Source organism: Zingiber officinale, chromosome 3A, assembly GCF_018446385.1.
Source record: "Zingiber officinale cultivar Zhangliang chromosome 3A, Zo_v1.1, whole genome shotgun sequence".
Lineage (NCBI taxonomy): Eukaryota > Viridiplantae > Streptophyta > Magnoliopsida > Zingiberales > Zingiberaceae > Zingiber > Zingiber officinale.
The window spans coordinates 29,860,929-29,878,572 of NC_055990.1; the positions used below are offsets into that span (position 1 = coordinate 29,860,929).

The 17,644-nt window shown below is 42.5% G+C and overlaps 2 protein-coding genes across 2 annotated transcripts; one reads left to right on the plus strand and one right to left on the minus strand.

The window, feature by feature from the left end:
• Positions 1 to 11,541: 11,541 nt before the first annotated feature.
• Positions 11,542 to 12,000, minus strand: LOC122050303. Its single transcript, XM_042611221.1, has one exon. It carries the CDS (start codon positions 11,998 to 12,000, stop codon positions 11,542 to 11,544), a length of 459 nt encoding a protein of 152 aa, XP_042467155.1.
• Positions 12,001 to 16,406: 4,406 nt separating this feature from the next.
• On the plus strand, positions 16,407 to 17,164 carry LOC122053634 (heavy metal-associated isoprenylated plant protein 14-like). Its single transcript, XM_042615646.1, has 3 exons — positions 16,407 to 16,455; positions 16,524 to 16,602; positions 16,670 to 17,164. The coding sequence occupies exons 1-3, from the start codon at positions 16,429 to 16,431 to the stop codon at positions 16,984 to 16,986; spliced, it is 423 nt and encodes a 140-aa protein (XP_042471580.1). The 5' UTR covers positions 16,407 to 16,428; the 3' UTR covers positions 16,987 to 17,164.
• Positions 17,165 to 17,644: the final 480 nt, after the last annotated feature.

Sequence of the window (17,644 nt, forward strand, 5' to 3'; positions counted from 1 at the left end):
GATGCAACAAATGAAATTTAGTAACACATCTTCTAATTTTAAGAAAAAGCAACCTTCGGAAATGTGGTGGCCGAAACCGCTCTTATAAAAGAGGGGGTAGAGGTGCCTTCACGGGTGATCAACTCTATTATTCTTCTCCTTTCTTTTCCTCCTTGGTGGCCGGCCCTAGCTTCTTCCTCTTCTCTTCTTCTTATGGCCGGCGGCAACCTCTCTTGGAGCTCTTGATGGTGGCCAGTTCTAGCTAGGAGAAGAAGGAGAGAAAGGTGGTTTTGTTTCTTGCATCCCTTGGAGCTTGGTGGTGGTGGCCGGACCTCTACTTCTCTTGGAGAATTGTGGTGGTCGAAACTTGCAAGGAAGAAGAAGGTGCTTGGTGGTTCTCATCTCGGAAGATCGTTGCCCACACAACGTCCGAGGTTAGAAGAGGAATACGGTAGAAGATCAAGAGGTCTTTTTAGAAGGTATAACTAGTAATTTTTCCTTTCCGCATCATGCTAGTTATTTATGGAAATAATACCAAATACAAGAGGCTTACGATTCTAGTATTTCGAATATGTTTTTCGATGTTGTGTTCTTTTATTTTTTTTTCTTTTCCTTGTGATTTGATTGTTCTTTTCGGTTAACCTAAAGTTATTTTAGGAAATTAAATATTAGCTTTCTATAAAAGGTTTTGTCTAGTCGGTGGTGGTTGCTCCCATATCCAAGAAGGTCATGTGCCTTGTCACGTCAGTACTGGGAGCCAATTATGGAAATTAATATTTAATGAAATTAATAACTTAAGGTGATTTGGGTAGAACGTGTTAAGTTCCGCAGGAGATCCAAGTCAAAACCTAAAAGAACAAATAGATTAAGTTTTGGATCAAACGTGTTAAGTTCCGCAGGCGATCCAAAATTTAATTTAAAAGAACACATGGTAGCTAGGAAAAGGTTCAGACCTTTGTATAAAATTTTTGTACAGTGAAACCTCTAGGTTTTACGAGTAGCAACCAACAACTATCTCCCTACCGAACTAACCAACAAGATCATCAACCAGGAGAAACTAACTGAGTCACTACTAAACGACGTGCTTATCTATCTCGAGGAGCTCCCCTCTTTGTTTTGCATGCCTTCTTTTGTACTCTCCAGAATTTTTATAAAAAATTTTCCTAGTGTCAATGAATGAACACATGTCCGGCGCTTCTTTACTCTGTTAAATTTTTCTAGTGTTCCTATGTATCGTCGTTCGACCCCCGTGGGGTTGTATACTGTTTTAGCATTTTGTGAAAATTTTCTAAGTATAGTTCCCCGACTTCACTTTAGCGTGGGCCGAGTGACCTCATTTTAGTGAAGAACTACTGCTTCTAGTCACCGCTTGACTCCTTAATAAACTTACTCTCAGGTTTTATAGTAGTCGCTTGGCCTTATTTGTTGTACGCTTGGGTTTATAGCCTCCGCTCGACTGTTGATGATGTAGACGGGTGTTTATAGTAGTCGTTCAACTGCTGATGGTGTATACAGGGGTTTATAGTCATCACTCGACTATTGATGACGTAGATAGAGGTTTATAGTCATCACTCGATTGTTGATAACTTAGACAGGGGTTTATAGTCGTCGCTCGACTATTGATGGCGTAGACAGGGGTTTATAGTCGCCACCCAGATGTTGCTCGACTGTTGACATAGATTAGGATTTATAGTCATCGCTCGACTATTGACGTAGACTAGGGTTTATAGTCGCCACTCGACTGTTGATGCAAATAGGGGTTTATAGTTGCTACTCGACTTTTGACGTAGACATGGGTTTATAGTCGTCGCTCGACTTTTGACGTAGACAAGAGTTTATAGTCACCACTCGACTTTTAACTTGGTCGATCGGTGCAAGAGCCTGGGACACTTGTGAATTTTAATCATTGTTCACTTGCATTTACAGGACGTATGCTTATACAATCTTATTCAAACTTAACTACGCACCTCTCACCTGACCCTATAGGGTTGGAGATGATTTGTGCTCTAAGGTCGCTCTAACTTTCTCCCATCTTCATCTTGTAGATAGTAGGCTCCCAAGCAGAGTTTCTGAATGACTTTGTAGGGTCCTCCCCATGAGGCTTCTAGTCTGGTGACGTCGCCAACCGACTTCACCCTTTTTCATACCAAATCGCCGACCTAAAATGACCTGGGGATTACCCTCCGATTGTAGTTTTGCTTCATGCGTTGCCTATATGCCATGAGCCGGGTGGCAGCCTTATCCTGTACTTCGTCTACCAAGTCGAGTTCCATGAGTCTTCGTCCGACGTTTCCCTCGTCGTAGAGTTACACATGGTCAGACTCTATGCCGACTTCCACTGGAACCACCACTTCACCTTCGTACACTAGATGGAACGGGGTGATGCAGGTCGTCTTTCTTGGTGTGGTGCGATGGACCCACAATACGTTGGAGAGTTCATTGACCTAGATACCTCCATCAAGGTCCAGCCGAGCCTGCAACCCTCTGAGGATTTCCCTATTAGTGACTTCCGTCTGGCCGTTACTCTGGGGTAAGCCACTGAGGTGAAAGCTTGTGCAATGTCATAGCTTTCACACCACTCCTTTAGCCTCCATCTTGCGAACTGTCTTCTGTTGTCTGAAACGAGCCGACGAGGGATGTCAAACTGACATAAGATATTTTGCCATATAAATTTGATGATCATATGCTCAGTTATCTTGGCTAGCAGCTTGAATTCCACCCACTTTGAGAAATAATCTACTGGAACGAGTAGAAATCTTTACTACCGGTCGCCATGGGAAAAGGTCCAATGATGTCCATGCCCCACTGGTCGAACGGATAAGATACTGTGGGCGTTTTATCTCCTCGGTGGGTCGATGTGGGATTTTATGATATTTTTGATACAACAAGCAAGTGAGCACTATCTGAGCGGTATCATCTTGTAGTGTGGGTCAAAAGTATTCCACCAACAGGATCTTTCATGCCAGTGATTTGCCGCCCAGCTGACTTCCACAGGAGCTCTGATGCACTTCTTACAAGATGTATTCAACATCCTCTGATTCAACAAACTTGAGCAATGACCTTGAGAAAGCTCTTTTGTATAGTTGATCCCCAATCATGATGAAATGCCTAGCCCTCTTCTTCGACAGACGAGCTTCTTCTTGATCAGTTGGTGTGGCGCTTGTGTAGGATCGTTGCACTAGAGGGGCGTGAATAGCGCTCGTGGGTAATTCATTTCAAAAAACATGATCGGAGATAATGCAGCGAAAAGAAAGATAGAAGGAAAAAACAAACACAGCTAACACAGTTTATTTTTACTTGGTTCGAAGTCTGTGACGATTTTTATTTAAAGATCTGTGATCTTTGACCTCTTTCGTTGGGTAATTCACTATCAGTTCGATAAATCTTTAAAAAGACGAATACAATGGATTTATAATTTAAGTGCAGTAATTAAAAAGTATACCAACAACTTATGGGGGTCTGGAAGGTTGCACTTTCAGTTGTTGGAGTCGCGTCACTCGGTCGTTGGAGCAGCGTCGCTGGGTCGTCGGAGCAGCGTCGCTGGGTCGTCAGAGCAGCGTCATTCGATCGTCAGAGCAGCGTCACTCGGTGGTCAGAGTCGCGTCGTGGAGTCACAGGAACGTCTTTGGGGCAGCACACAAGAAAGTAATTGCAAATGCAAGTTGTGTATTTGGCTCTTGGTTGAATGCTGCGTATATAAGTTGTTCTGGGCGCCTGGATCCCTTCCGGGCGCTTGGACCGTGACGTCAGCCCGTCCAATCAATGCACTCCAAACTAGCGATGAGATAAGTCTTGCATTCCGGACGCCCAGACCAACTTTTTCAACTACTTATTTTCCTACAAAATAAAGTTAGTCCAGACAGTATAAAATATATGTAAAATATGAATTTGACTGTCTTTGACTGTTCGATTCTGACTTTAAGTTTCGCTGAAACTCTAGGTCGAACTAATGCTTATTGTTCCCTCCTCGGGGGAACACGTCCTCACCTTCTCCTCTTAGGAGAGTATACCTTTTTGCCAGATCGGTCCTCCATACTGTCTGGGCTTTTCATCAGCGTCTGAGACTTCAGGTCTTCATGCTGAACATCCATTCCACGGCCCGTCCAGACTTCCATTTAGTCCGCACCCACCAGGATTTTCACCTAGAGTCCCCAACTTTAGGATTTTGTCCAAAGTCCTCGACCTGCCAAGACTTCGTCTTGCCTAACTGTAGTTAGAACTTTCCACCACCTAGGATTACCTCCCCCTAGGACCTAGGGTTGCCTCCCCGTAGGGTTTTCCACCTGTCTAGAATCCACTAGGACTTTTGCCTAAGAATACTTTGGACTTTCCTATAAGTTCATTCATCCTTATTAGACAACAAGTAACCTTAACTTTGGACTTCCATTGCCATAATCAAAACTTAGGTTCGATCGTATGGTGCTCCCTGCACCAACAACCCGATCGAAGGAACTCTATCAGCGACGTCCTCCAATCGCATGAGAATTCTATCTCGTCCATCATGTCGATGTGTGCCACCAGTGAGACTTGTTCAATTGGCTAACCTATCATGATCGGCGATAGTGAGCTGGCTAACTTAGCCAACTCATCCGTGGTCTGGTTGTCCGATCGGGGGATCATTTGGATAACAACTTCTTAAAAATTGACCATCAACTTTTCAAAAGCTTCGGTGTATAGCTTGAGCCAGGCATTACTTATATCAAGCATGTCCAATAGCTGCTGCGCTGTTAGCTGAGAATCCGAATGAATGAGAACTCTCATGTCTCCTACATGCCGAGCAGCCTATAATCCAGCTATCAAGGTCTTATACTTAGCTTTATTATTTGTAGCCCGATAATCTAGTCGCATAGACAACTACATCCTATCCTCCCGTAGTGAAACCAAGAGAATGTTGATCTCGCTACCTTGCCGAGTGAATAAACCATCTATATATATTTTCCAAGTTGCATATGTCTTGACGTTCTGGACCTCGGTAACAAAATTAGCTAAAGCCTGGGCCTTGATCGTCGTTTGCGGTTGATACTGTATGTCGAATTCGCTCAGCTCGATGGTTCATTTGATCAACCATCTGGATGCTTCTGGGTTAAGGAGGATTCTTTTCAGAGCGTTGTTGGTAGGGCTGCAAACGAATCAAGCCGACTCGCAAGCTTTTCGAGCCGGCTCGAAAAATTTCGATTCGTATTCGAATTTATCGAATTTGAGCCGAACTCGAACATGTTCAAACTTTTTTTTGAGCCGAACTCGAGTCCAAATTATATTATTCAAGCCGTTCGCGAGCCGTTCGCGAGCCGCTCGCGAGCCTTAATATTTATTAATATAGGTTAAATATATATTAAATAAATAAATTTCGAGCCTTTCGAACCTATTTTCGAGCAATAATTTGAATAGTTTGCGAACATGTTCGAATATTTCGAGTCGAACTCGAACTCGAGCCCTAATTCGAACTGAACTCGAACCAGACATTTTAAAATTTTCAAACTTCAAATCGAGCTCGAACTCGAATATACCTATTTCAAGCCGAATTCGAGCCTTACAGTTTTCTATATATTCGGCTCGATTCAATTCGTTTGCACCCCTAGTTGTTGGTCATCACTACGATCGAAGTTGATAGAAAATACGGCCGGAGTCTCCGAGCGACGAGTACTAGTGCGTAGGCTAATTTTTCGGGACTGGTGTAGCAGGATTCTACATATTTTAATATATGACTTATAAAATATACAAGCTGTTGCTCAAGGCCATTTTGCCTCACCAATGCTGAGCCAACCATATGCTTTGTTGAGGACAAGTAAACCCAAAGTGTCTCATCGGTGTTGGGTTTCGCTAGTACAGGTAGGGAGGTAAGGTACTCCTTAAGTTCCTCCAGCACCTTATCGCACTCCGCGTCCCACTAGAGCTTTGTCGCTCAGCGCAGTACTTTGAAGAATGGGTGACTTCGGTAGGATGATTAATTTAGAGATGAACTTTGATAATGTGGTGATTCATCTTGTTAGTCGTTGGGCCTCCTTCAAGTTGCGAGGCGGGGGCATGTCCTTTAATGTCTTCACCTTGCTCGGATTCACCTCGATCCCTCGCTCGGTGATGATATAGCCCAGGAAGCGGCTACTCCATCCGAACAGGCATTTGTATGGATTCAGCTTGATTCTATATGCCCTCAAAATCTGGCAAGTTTCTTTGATATATGCGTAAAGATCAGTAGCACGGAGGGATTTTATCAAAATGTCATCGATGTATACCTCCATGTTGCGATCGATCTACCGTCGGAACACCTTGTTCATCAATCTTTGATAAGTGGTGTCAGCGTTCTTCAGTCTGAATGGAATGACATTGTAGCAGTAATTTTCATCAGTCGTGATGAAGCTGACCTTCTCTTGATCTTGTTGGAGTTGCAAGGTTGTAAACATAGTCCCACATTGAAAACACATGGGAAAGATCATGGGTTTATATAAAACAAGATATCTCCATTGGCATGATGCCTTTTGGGTAGAGCCCAAGAGCAAGCTATTAGGGTTTAGGCTCAAAGTGGACAATATCATACCATTATGGAGATATATAAATTCTTGTCGATCCTACAATTGGTATCAAAGTGAGGTCGCTTTTCACCAGACTAACTGCCGAAAGAAGCACGAGCCAAAGCCATGATCCAAGATCAAACCATCTGGGTGAAACCTTGAATAAAGTAGGGAAGGCCCTGAGCATGTTAGTGACCCGATGCTTGAGGGGAGGCCCTGAATAGATCAAGAGTGACTCGATACTTGAGAGGGGCCTTGTGATCCTTTGTTTGAGGGGGGATTGTTGGAGTTGCAAGGTTGCAAACATAGTCCCACATTGAAAATACATGGAAAAGATCATGAGTTTATAAAAAAAAAAAAAAAAAAGATATTTCTAATGACATGAGGCCTTTTGGATACAACCCAAAAGTAAAATCATGAGGGCTTAGGCTCAAAGTGAATAATATTATACCATTGTGAAGATATCTAAATTTTTTTTTATCCTACAGATCTTCCCGAGCGAGTGGCACATGGTCGTAACCTTAATATGCGTCGAGCATACATATTAGCTCACAATCCACCATGAAGTCCACCATTTGGTCTATCCGGGGCAAGGGATAGAAGTCTTTTGGATAGACCTTATTCAGATCATGGAAGTCGATGTAGACTCTCCACTTGTTACCCGTCTTGGAGACCAGCATAATGTTGGCCAACCAGCTCGGGAATTGTACCTCACGGATGTGGCCTACTTCCAGTAACTTTTCAATCTCCACTCGAATAATTTTGTTCTGCTCTGCGCTAAAGTCCCTCTTCCTCTATTTCATCGACCAAGCGTCCGGTCGGATATGAAGCTTGTGTTGAGCCACACTTGGCGAGATGCCCAGGAGCTCATGTGTCGACCAGGCGAATACATCATGATTTTGCCTAAGGCAGGTGACCAGCTTTGCCTTCTTGTCCTTTATCAGGTCAGCGGCGACAAATGTAGTGGCTTCCAACCGGGTGAGATGTATCTAAACCTCCTCCTTTTATTCATAGACCAGCACGGGAGGTTCTTCCATGATGGTGTTCACTTCCAAGCGTGGGATTTTCCACGTGACTCTTGCTTCGGATTTGACCATCTTAACGTTGTTGGTTGGTCCTAGGAAGATCATATTGGTTCTCCTGTACAAAAATTTTGTATAAGTCCTGAACCTTTCCTAACAACCTATTGTGTTCTTTAGAAATTAAATTCAGAATCAGAAACGGAACTTAACATTATTGATTCCAAATTTAACTTATCTATTCTTAGAGGTTTAGACTTGGATCGCAAACGATACTTAACATTATAGATCCAAATCCACCTATGTTACAAATTCAATTAAATATTTATTTCGGAAATCAGCTCCCAGGTCAAACATGGCAAGGCACCTAGACTTCTTGGATATGGGAACATCCACCACTGCCTCGACAAAGCCTCTTAACGAAATTCAATATTTAATTTCATTATATAACTCTAGGTTTAACCAAAAAGAACAATCAAATCACAAGATCGAAAAATAAAAGAAACACAAATTTGAAACAAATCCGAACATCTAGAATCTCTAGCCTCTTGTGTTTGGAATTCATACAAAGAAAAATTAGTATGATGCGGAAAATAATTACTAGTTATACCTTTCTTTGTATGCAACAACCTCTTGATCTTCTACCGTATTCCTCTTCTTATCTCGGACGTCATGTGGGCGACAATCTTCCAAGATGAGAACCACCCAAGCCCTTCTTCTTCATTCTTACAAGTTTCGGCCAAGCAAATTTCTCCAAGAGATAGCAAGTCTCGGCTACCACTACCAAGCTTCAAGGGATGCTAGAAACAAAGCCTCCTTTTCCTCCTTCTCCTAGCAAGATCCGGCCACCTTCCAAGCTCCAAGAGATGATGAGGTTCGGCCAAGGAGAAGAAAGAAAAAGGAAAAGGGAGAATAAGAGGGTCGACCACACTAAGGAAGAGAGGAGAGGAATAGAATAGAGTTCTCTTTGTGAAGGCACCCCCTCCCTCTCTTTTATAATCCTTGGTCTTGGCAAATAAGGAAAGTTTTAATAAAACTTCCTTATTTTCTTTGACATGAAAAGGAAAATTTAATTGATAAAAAATAATTTCCTTTTCTTTTATTAAAGTGGCAGACCACCTCTAATTCTCCAAGCAAGGAAAGTTTTAATCACAAGAATTAAAACTTCCTAATTTGTTTCCAAATTTTTTTTTTAAATAAAAATTTCTCTATTAATTTTTCCCTTCATGGTTGGTTATAAAAGGAAATTTTATAATTTAAAAGCTCTCTATTAAAACATGTGGATGATTTCCAAAAAGGAAAGTTATCTTTAAAATTAAAATATTCCTCTCAATCTACAAATAAGGAAAGATATCAAATCTTTTCTTAATCTTTTATAGAAACTATAATAGGAAAATTTTAATTTTAAAACTCTCTTTTAAAATCATGAACATGGTTTCATAAAAGGAAAGTTTTATCAAAAATTAAAATCTTCCTTTCAATCTACAAATAAGGAAAGATATCGAATCTTTTCTTAATCTTTTGTAGAAACTATAAAAGGAAAGATTTAATTTTAAAACTCTCTTTTAAAATCATGAGGATGGTTTTATAAAAGGAAAGTTTTATCAAAACTTAAAATCTTCCTTTTAACTAAAAATAAGGAAAGATATCAAACCTTTCACTTAATCTTTTGTAGAAAGCTATAAAAGGAAATATTTAAATTTTAAACTCTCTTTTAAAACCATGGTATCCACATAAGAAAGATTTAAAAAATAAAATCCTTTTTAATTTAATGTGGCTAGCCACACCAAGCTTGGATTCAAGCTAGGGTCGGCCACACAACTTGGCTCATCCTATTTGCTTGGCCGGCCCAAGTTTGGGTTCCAAGCTTGCTTGGCCGACCACCTTAGGATAGGTATAAAGGTGGATATGGGTGGGTATAATACTTTATTAATAAGAGGCTACGATAGGAACCGAGAGGAGGAATTGGTTTTGATCTCCCGATAAATTAAGCTTCTCGTGTTCACCCCGAACACCCAACTTAACTTCATCAATAATAATTCATTCCACTAAAGAATTATTATTGAACTACCGCACCAATCCCAAATTATATTTTGGGCTCCTTCTTATCATGAGTGTGTTAATCTCCCTGTGTTTAAGATGTCGAATGTCCACTAACTAATTGAGTTACTGACAACTCACTTCAATTAATATCTTAGTCCAAGAGTAGTACCACTCAACCTTATTGTCGTGTCGGACTAAGTCCACCTGCAAGGTTTAACATGACAATCCTTATGAGCTCCTCTTGGGGGCATTAACAACCTAGATTACTAGGACACAGTTTCCTTCTATAATCAACAACGCACACTATAAGTAATTTTATTTCCCAACTTATCGGGCCTATTGATTTATCGAGCTAAATCTCACCCTTTGATAAGTCAAAGAAATAAATACTAAATATATGCGCTTGTTATTATATTAGAATTAAGAGCACATACTTCCATAATAATTAAGGTCTTGTTCTTTTATTAAGTTAGTATAAAAAGAACTTACCTTAAATGGTCCTACTCAATACACTCAGGTGTACTAGTGTAGTTTATCAGTCAAAATAAACTAATACCTAATTACACTACGACTATTCCAATGGTTTATTCCTTTCCATTTCAGTCGTGAGCTACTGTTTATAATTTATAAGGAATTGATAACATGATCTTCTGTGTGTGACACCACACACTATGTTATCTATAATATAAATTAATCGGCCCCCAGGGCGTAGCGCGGACGGTGGGCGCATAGTATCTCTGGCGTAATGGTCAGCGGTCGATTCTCAGGAACTGACGACCTGGGGTTTACCCCGCCATTCGCCTATGGTCTGTGTACCTGCATAAACCTCCCTCCATATCCGTGGGGCCGGCACTAGGGGGGCCGCTAAGGTAGCGGATCTACCTTTATAATATAAATTAATCAAACAACTACACTTAACTTATAAATGTAAATATTTGACCAAGATGATTCTTATTTCTAAGTAAATGTTTATACAAAAAGCTAGACTTTTAATATACATTCCAACTGGTCGCCTCTAACTTTGCCCACCTTGCTGTCCACCGAAAACTTGATCTTCTGGTAGAAGGTGGGCACCACTGCTCGGAACTCATTCAAGGTCGGTCGACCCAATATGATATTGTAGGCGGATCGTGCGTGGACCATAATGAAGTTTGTAGTTCTAGTCCTCTTGAGAGATTCCTCTCTGAGTGATATGGCTAACCGAGCTTGGCTGATCGGCAATCCTTCACTGCCCATAAACTCATAGAGCGGAGTCATCATGGGTTGCAGTTCACTCCGGTCGATTTGCAGCTGATCGAACACTTTCTTGAAGATTATATTCACCAAGCTTCCTGTATCAACAAAAGTTTAGTGAATGGTATAGTTACTGATTACCGCCCGGATGATCAAAGCGTCATCGTGGGAGATCTCCACTCCCTCTAAGTCTCGAGGGCCGAAGCTGATCTCGATTTCTTCAGCCTTCTCCTTGCTGCACCCAACAACATGTATCTCCGACCGCAGGCATGCGACTTTCTCGCTCGGTTGGAATCACCGCTGGTAGGCCCACAAGCGATCATTCCAATTTCACCCCGAATGACATTGCTCCGGTTTTCTTCCTCTCGAGCCGAAGGTCTATTCCGTTCAGCAAAAGCTCGGACCAGACTTGCGTTATTTCTTCTTTGAGGCTGATAATGGCGTTGTTCATCTGCTAGTCTAACTTCTTCCCGTCGCCCGGTCGATCGGTGTCGATGTTGCCAATCGGGAGATGGTGACCGACGGTGGTATCCTCGTGGAGCCGTTCTACTTGAAATTAGTGTTAGGTCATAGTAGTCGCCCGTGTTGTGTGTCGTTGACTGATGGAATGAGCAAAATAATGACATCCATGACTTGCCTTTTATAGCTTTCGGGCGACCTGCTGCTACATGCTGCACAGCATGTGTTCTTGGCTCCTTGTGTTATTGTGCTACTCCCGATTGCGGGCCTTTCGACGGTTGATTATTGGTGGTCGGCCGTCATTCCGCGGGAGCAGTATGCTCGGCAGGTGCTTCCTTCCTTCGCACCGCCTGAGCTTCCTCCACATTTATGTATTTGGTGGCTCTTCTGAGTAGGTGGTCGAAGTTTTTTGGCGGTCTACAGATGAGGGAGCGAAAGAATTCCCCTTCGATAACCCCCTGGGCGAAGACATTTACCAATATCTCCGAGAAGACTGATGGAATATCCATGGCCACCAGGTTAAACCTCTTAATGTAGGCCATTAATGCCTCCTTGGGCCTTTGCTTCAGCGTGAACAGATTGACACTTGTCTTCTGGTAACGACGATTGCTGGCGAAGTGGTGTAAGAAAATTGCTCGAAAATATTTAAAATTATGAATTGATCCGATCAACAGGTGTTTGAACCAACGTTGCACTGATCCGGAAAGGGTGGTGAGGAAGACCTGACTCTTCACCCCATCAGTGTATTGATAGAGCATGGTCACGTTATCGAACTTCGCCAGGTGATCGTCCGAATAAGTTATTCCATTGTATTCCCCGATCGTCAGCGGGGTGTAATGTCGGAGTAGGGGTCATCCAGGATCCCCTAAGAGAATGGTCGGTTGATCCACTCAGACGAATCATCATCCCATGGTGCTTTCCCTTTCCGTGCATCCCGCACCGGTGCGTCATCTGATGAGGATCTTGATTCCCTGCCCACTTAGTACTGCTCCTCTGATGGAGTATGGAATAGTGCCCGATGGAAGGGGATCGGCACATTGAGCGCATCCTCGTATGCGTCGGTCGACTTCTTATTATGTCCCTGAACGGATACATGCTCTGCTCGACCCCTATATCTGACCTGATGGCCCGCTACTGATACCGCGGGCTCATATACCTGACGCTCAGACAGCACCTACTGTTGTTGTTGCTCCACCATTTTTACTGCTTCGGCTTATATCAACATATCTAACTCCTCCTTTGTTAAAGTCACAGTGGTGAGTTGTCTAGCGTCCTCCATTTTCATATATCGGATGCAGACTACGTTCCCACAGACGGCGCTAATATGATTCTGTCCGAAAATCATGGAAATGGCTAGCTAGGGATGTGACTTCTAGGTTAACTGTGTGTAGAATCCGCTCCGCTCTACAACATAAGAAACATCAGTGTCGAGCCAGGGAAGGGATTCCTGGTGTTGGCCCTCCGACGCTCAAGTCAGACACCGAAACGATGGAAGAAAACAGAGCAACAACAAGCACAGGCGTGAATAGTGAATAAGGCATACCTCTGCTGATGCATAGACCCCCTTTATATAGTGCCCTGGTGAGCAATGAGTACGCTCTCCAAGACGCGGGCACGCTTTCCCAACCATCTCATGAAAGGATATGTCAGAAAAGTATCTCTGACACCATACCTTAACAAGGCATGCAAATCCCTGATGAGATAGTGGAACCTTCCGCCGTACAATCTTCCTGTTGATCTTACCTTGTGTCGGCAACACTATCTCCCAGAAGGATACTAAGAGATACGTCAATGATCCCTCTGCTCGGCCGAGCGGGGTAACTGCTTGGTTGGGGACCTTTCCACTCGGTTGGCTTTAGTTGCTCTTCCTTGCGGTAACTGGGTCTAGTAGACTGTCTTCGCCCAATCGGACAAGCACTCCGGTTTCGTTCCTCGATCCATACTAAGCGCTTGACGATTTTGCCGTAGCGTTCTGCTTGGAGAAGCCATTTGCCAATCGGGCATTGCCTGCTACGATTGACAATTGTAGTCGACCTCCGCTCGGCTACTATGGGTGAGCATGTTAACTCCCTAGCGTTGACCACCTTAACTTTGACCTCCACGTTGATAGCTAACCCCACTTTTGACCCGAATTGAACGGGCTCCCCATTACCACCGCATCACAATTCTTCTCCTCAAGCTTAGTCGAAGGAGGCTGCAAGTCTGACTAACTGGACGAGCAGTGTCTCAAGTGACCTTCCACCGATAGGACATTCTTTGTGCTCGGGTCACCAATCAGCTCATAGCCTCAAAATTGTCGTTCTGCCTCTTCTTATTAACTTGAGTCTGATGAACCGTTCGGCTACAATGAGCATTGAAGCCTTCTTGCTGACTTGTGTGTGGATTCGTCGCTCGACCATTCATTAGTTTGAGTTTTGTGTCGATCGGGATGACTGACGACAATACTTAGTGAATTTTTTCATTTCTCTACACTTTCTCGGATGAGTGCCCTTTGATAATGGTTGATGTCATCTAAATTTCTAGAAGAGTACTGTACAAATCTTCAATCATTATTGTCGAGCATGTCGTCCATGCCTTTTAATTAAGACTCATTAATGTTTTGTTATAACCGGCTGCCACATATCCTACTTTCTACCGCCGCACGCTCGACGTGACCGACGGATATCTAATGATGATGCGACAAAAACCTTTTCAAATCCCACGGCCAGATCTTATCCTAGTTTTACGCAACCCTTGATCGGTGGCTCGGAGCAATCGCCCACGAGGCTTATAAACCCTTATCTGCTCGTCGTCCCCTTCACAATTCCTTGAGTTTTTCTCCTTTGCGCACGTTCCTCGACGTTCTCTCTTCGTCTTTGTCGGCGACCTTCTCAGTAAGCCTTCTCTTCCTTTTTTCGTTGAGTTTGTGATTTGCTTCTTCTTGGTTTCCAATGGTCAACTCTTTACAACCCCCTATGTCCATCCGCGGGTTCTGATATACTTTTACCGAGTCTAAATTTAATAGGGATGAGATAAACCAAATAAAATTGATATACCGCTTCCCCTCTGGCTACTAAATTGTATTCCTCAGTTTACGATCGATCCCATTTATCCTATTTAAATTGGTCCGTTTCTTCAAACAATTTAAATTATCAGCTATTTTAAAACAAACTAGACGATCTGATCCGCCTGGACCCACAATCCACGCGAGTCCGCCGTCCCGGTTTTTCTTTTTTTTTTTTCCAAATGGACCATGTTAGCATCTTCCGTTATTTATGTGCTACAGATGTTGACATAAAGCCCCAGTAGAATTGCCTTTGCTTCTGGAGGAACAGCGAAAGCTGCAGAATGAATGGCTTTGCTCAATCTCTGGCCTCTGCTTTGGTGCAATGACTGATTATGGAGCACCAATCAAACCTTCCATTCAAAATCCAGGACAGCAGAATGCAGAAACTGGATCGTCGTTTACCTGATTGCATGCTTTCAGTCCTGAGAATATTCTGAGGATAACACTCAGCAATCAAGTGCTTCCACTATCCTCTCCACTCGCTTTCCTTCTCTGTAAATAGAGCTCCCTCGGCGATACCAAAAGCTTAAGCAAGAAGAACAATAAGAGGAGATGAGCTTGGCCGGATCAAAACTGTGGCACACTCCGACTCCTTATCTCTTCGGAGGCATCACGGCAATGGCGATTCTGATAGCCATGACTCTCCTCTTCTTGCTCTGCTGCGATCGCAAGTCGCCCTCAGCTGACGGCGAGAGGCTGTCGGAGATTGCCGTGGCAGTGCAGCCTTTGGAGCCAAGGCTGGTCGTAGTGATGGCCGGAGATAGCATTCCTTCTTTTGTAGCAACTCCTTGTAATCAGCGATCAACTGTGATTTTATGAAATTTATGTCCTTTTTCGATCGATCTTATGCGATTGCTTCTGAAAATGTTCAACCAAATCGTCACGGTAAATCTTTATATATAATCTGCAGGAAATTCTACCCCGGACAAGCGGATTACAAACCTACCACAACAAAAATTACATCTGTTAGTCAACCACAGAAGTGACTTGTGGACAGCGAGTAGCAGAGCAAGATGTTTTAGTAAGCAATGTTAGATGATGCTGTAATAAAGGGGCCCACTAAATGTGAGTCAAAGAAGAAAATAGCAATTGATGTAGAGGTCAAAGATAAGAAAGTCAATGTCAAAAAATCAATGGGCTCATTAAATGGTAGCCGAGCGGAACCCTACATTAAGAGCTGACAGGGCATGAGTCACCCGACCGACAATGGGATGAGCCAAGCGAAGACGCGTGTAGATGACCGGATCGCTATTTCGATAAGGTGTGAACGTACTATGTAAACTCGTCGTCGCAGGGAAGTGGAATGGGAGATGACAGAGGAATACTCGGCCGAGCAGCGGAGTACTTGGCTGAACGACTATCCCTCTCGGCTGATCGGCAAGAACGCTAACGTGTATTTGGATATACTTTGGAAGATGGCGTCACCAACACGTGACATGGTCTACAGACGAATCGTATGACGGACAAATAGGAGGATGTGCCGACAATTAATTGGAGAACGTGTCTATAACCACATGTCCAGAATCAATTGGGGGGGTGTCTGCAACCAATAAGAGAACATACCCATGCTTTGAAAAGCGTGCACATCGTCCAATAGGGTATTATATAAAGGGGGTTCATACACCGGTGTAAATAAACGTAATCCACCCTTTTTAGGCGCTTGTGTTATTATTGTTGCATCTTCTCCTTCATACTGATGATTGATTTAAGCATCAGAGGACTAACACTGAGGACTCCTTCTCCAATCAGATACTGACATTTCTCATGCTTACAAATTATAATAATGTGCCCTATCTAATTAACGTAGTAGTCAATTAGTCATATCCTCAGTTTTCATCTCCACAAATTTTACGACAGGATCATTAGAAAAACAAAAAGGATTAAAATTGTATGCGATCGAACAAAAAGGAAATCCACGCGTCGCATAGTTCTTCGTAATCGTATGCGATCGAACCTCCACAAGTTACTTTTCCGGGAGCTGTCAGGTAAAGAAAGCAAAGCCAAGTGTAGAAGAGTTTGTTCAAGGCGTGTGTGATTAAAATTGTTTCTTATTTTCCTTTTAATGATATCATAAACTGAATTAGAACCCCTTAAATACACACATTATAAATACTTTCAGCTGTCCGGTTCCGCTCTACAAATGAGCAATCAACCGAAGATGGTTAAGGTGAGTTGATAATTAATTTCTCCAAAATTAATTGTGAGTTTAAAATATAGTTCTGTTTTGTTGTTCAGCAGAAGGTGGTGATGAGGTTGCCGATGGAGGATGCGAAGAGGCGATCCAAAGCTCTCCGGACGGCCGTAGGATTGCCTGGTAATTAATTCTTTAACCACTATTTACACCGTCGTTAAGTGTTGATTAATCATCGTGGTTCCGGCAGGCGTTGTGTCAGTGTCGCTGGACAAAGACCGGCTGACCGTGGTGGGGGAGGGGATCGACTCGGTGGCTCTCACTGTCGTCCTAAGGAAGAAGATGGGCCCCGTCGAGCTCCTCAGCGTCGGCGACGACCGGAAGGACGACAAGATCAGGCAGCCGTCTTCGTCTTCCTCGTCGTCGTCCGCAGTGGGGACAGAGAACAAAAGCACCTGGTCGGCACCGCCGATCAGCTATAATTATGCGTACCAAGCCCAACCGTACTATCATCCATATCCTTACGAGGTGCGCAGTGCTGACCAAGAGAACTGCAGCATCATGTAGAGCTAGATCTGTGTCATGGATTAGCGAGCACGAATCGATCGAGTTGACTTTATAAGATCTAAGGAATCAAGTACGGGTGGTATTTTAGGCTAATTTAAGTAATCTTGCGGTCAACTCTTTCATCTGTTTGAATATGAGTAAGCACGATGATAGGTTTTATGTATGTGGTTAAATTTAATCTAAACAATCATGGGCAAAAATCAAAAGCAATTATGTAAATCTTTAGAAGGATATATTTTTTTTTGCAAAAAAATAATTAAAAGAATGCCCTTAGCTGCTAAAATACTATAACAATTAATACAATATTATTATAATAACTAATACTGTTATGACTATTTTAAAATAATTTTAATCAATTCAAAGGGGTCTATTCAAAGCTTATTTTTAATCCGAGTAAATTAGAATTCTTGGCTGCCATTAACTACAATAAGATTGGAAAAAAAAAAGATATTTTGAATACAAACTCTATAATAGAACATCCTTTCTATTTTTGTTTTTTGAAAAAAAATATATCGCTTTAACAATTTACATAATTTTTGCCCAACAATCATTATAATATAAAAGATATTTTTCGTGTAATGGAATTTGAATTTCTCATATAAATGAACCACTGCAATTGTATTTCCTTTTTCAAACGAAATTCAGTCATTTATAAATG

What these genes read in the sequence shown, in the direction of transcription:
- LOC122050303 (XM_042611221.1), bottom strand. Translation starts at nt 12,000, where the DNA reads ATGCTCTATCAATACACTGATGGGGTGAAGAGTCAGGTCTTCCTCACC.
- LOC122053634 (XM_042615646.1), top strand. Translation starts at nt 16,429, where the DNA reads ATGAGCAATCAACCGAAGATGGTTAAG. An exon ending in ATCAACCGAAGATGGTTAAG is followed by an intron (nt 16,456 to 16,523) that starts GTGAGTTGATAA and finishes TTTGTTGTTCAG; the next exon opens with CAGAAGGTGGTGATGAGGTT. An exon ending in GACGGCCGTAGGATTGCCTG is followed by an intron (nt 16,603 to 16,669) that starts GTAATTAATTCT and finishes TGGTTCCGGCAG; the next exon opens with GCGTTGTGTCAGTGTCGCTG.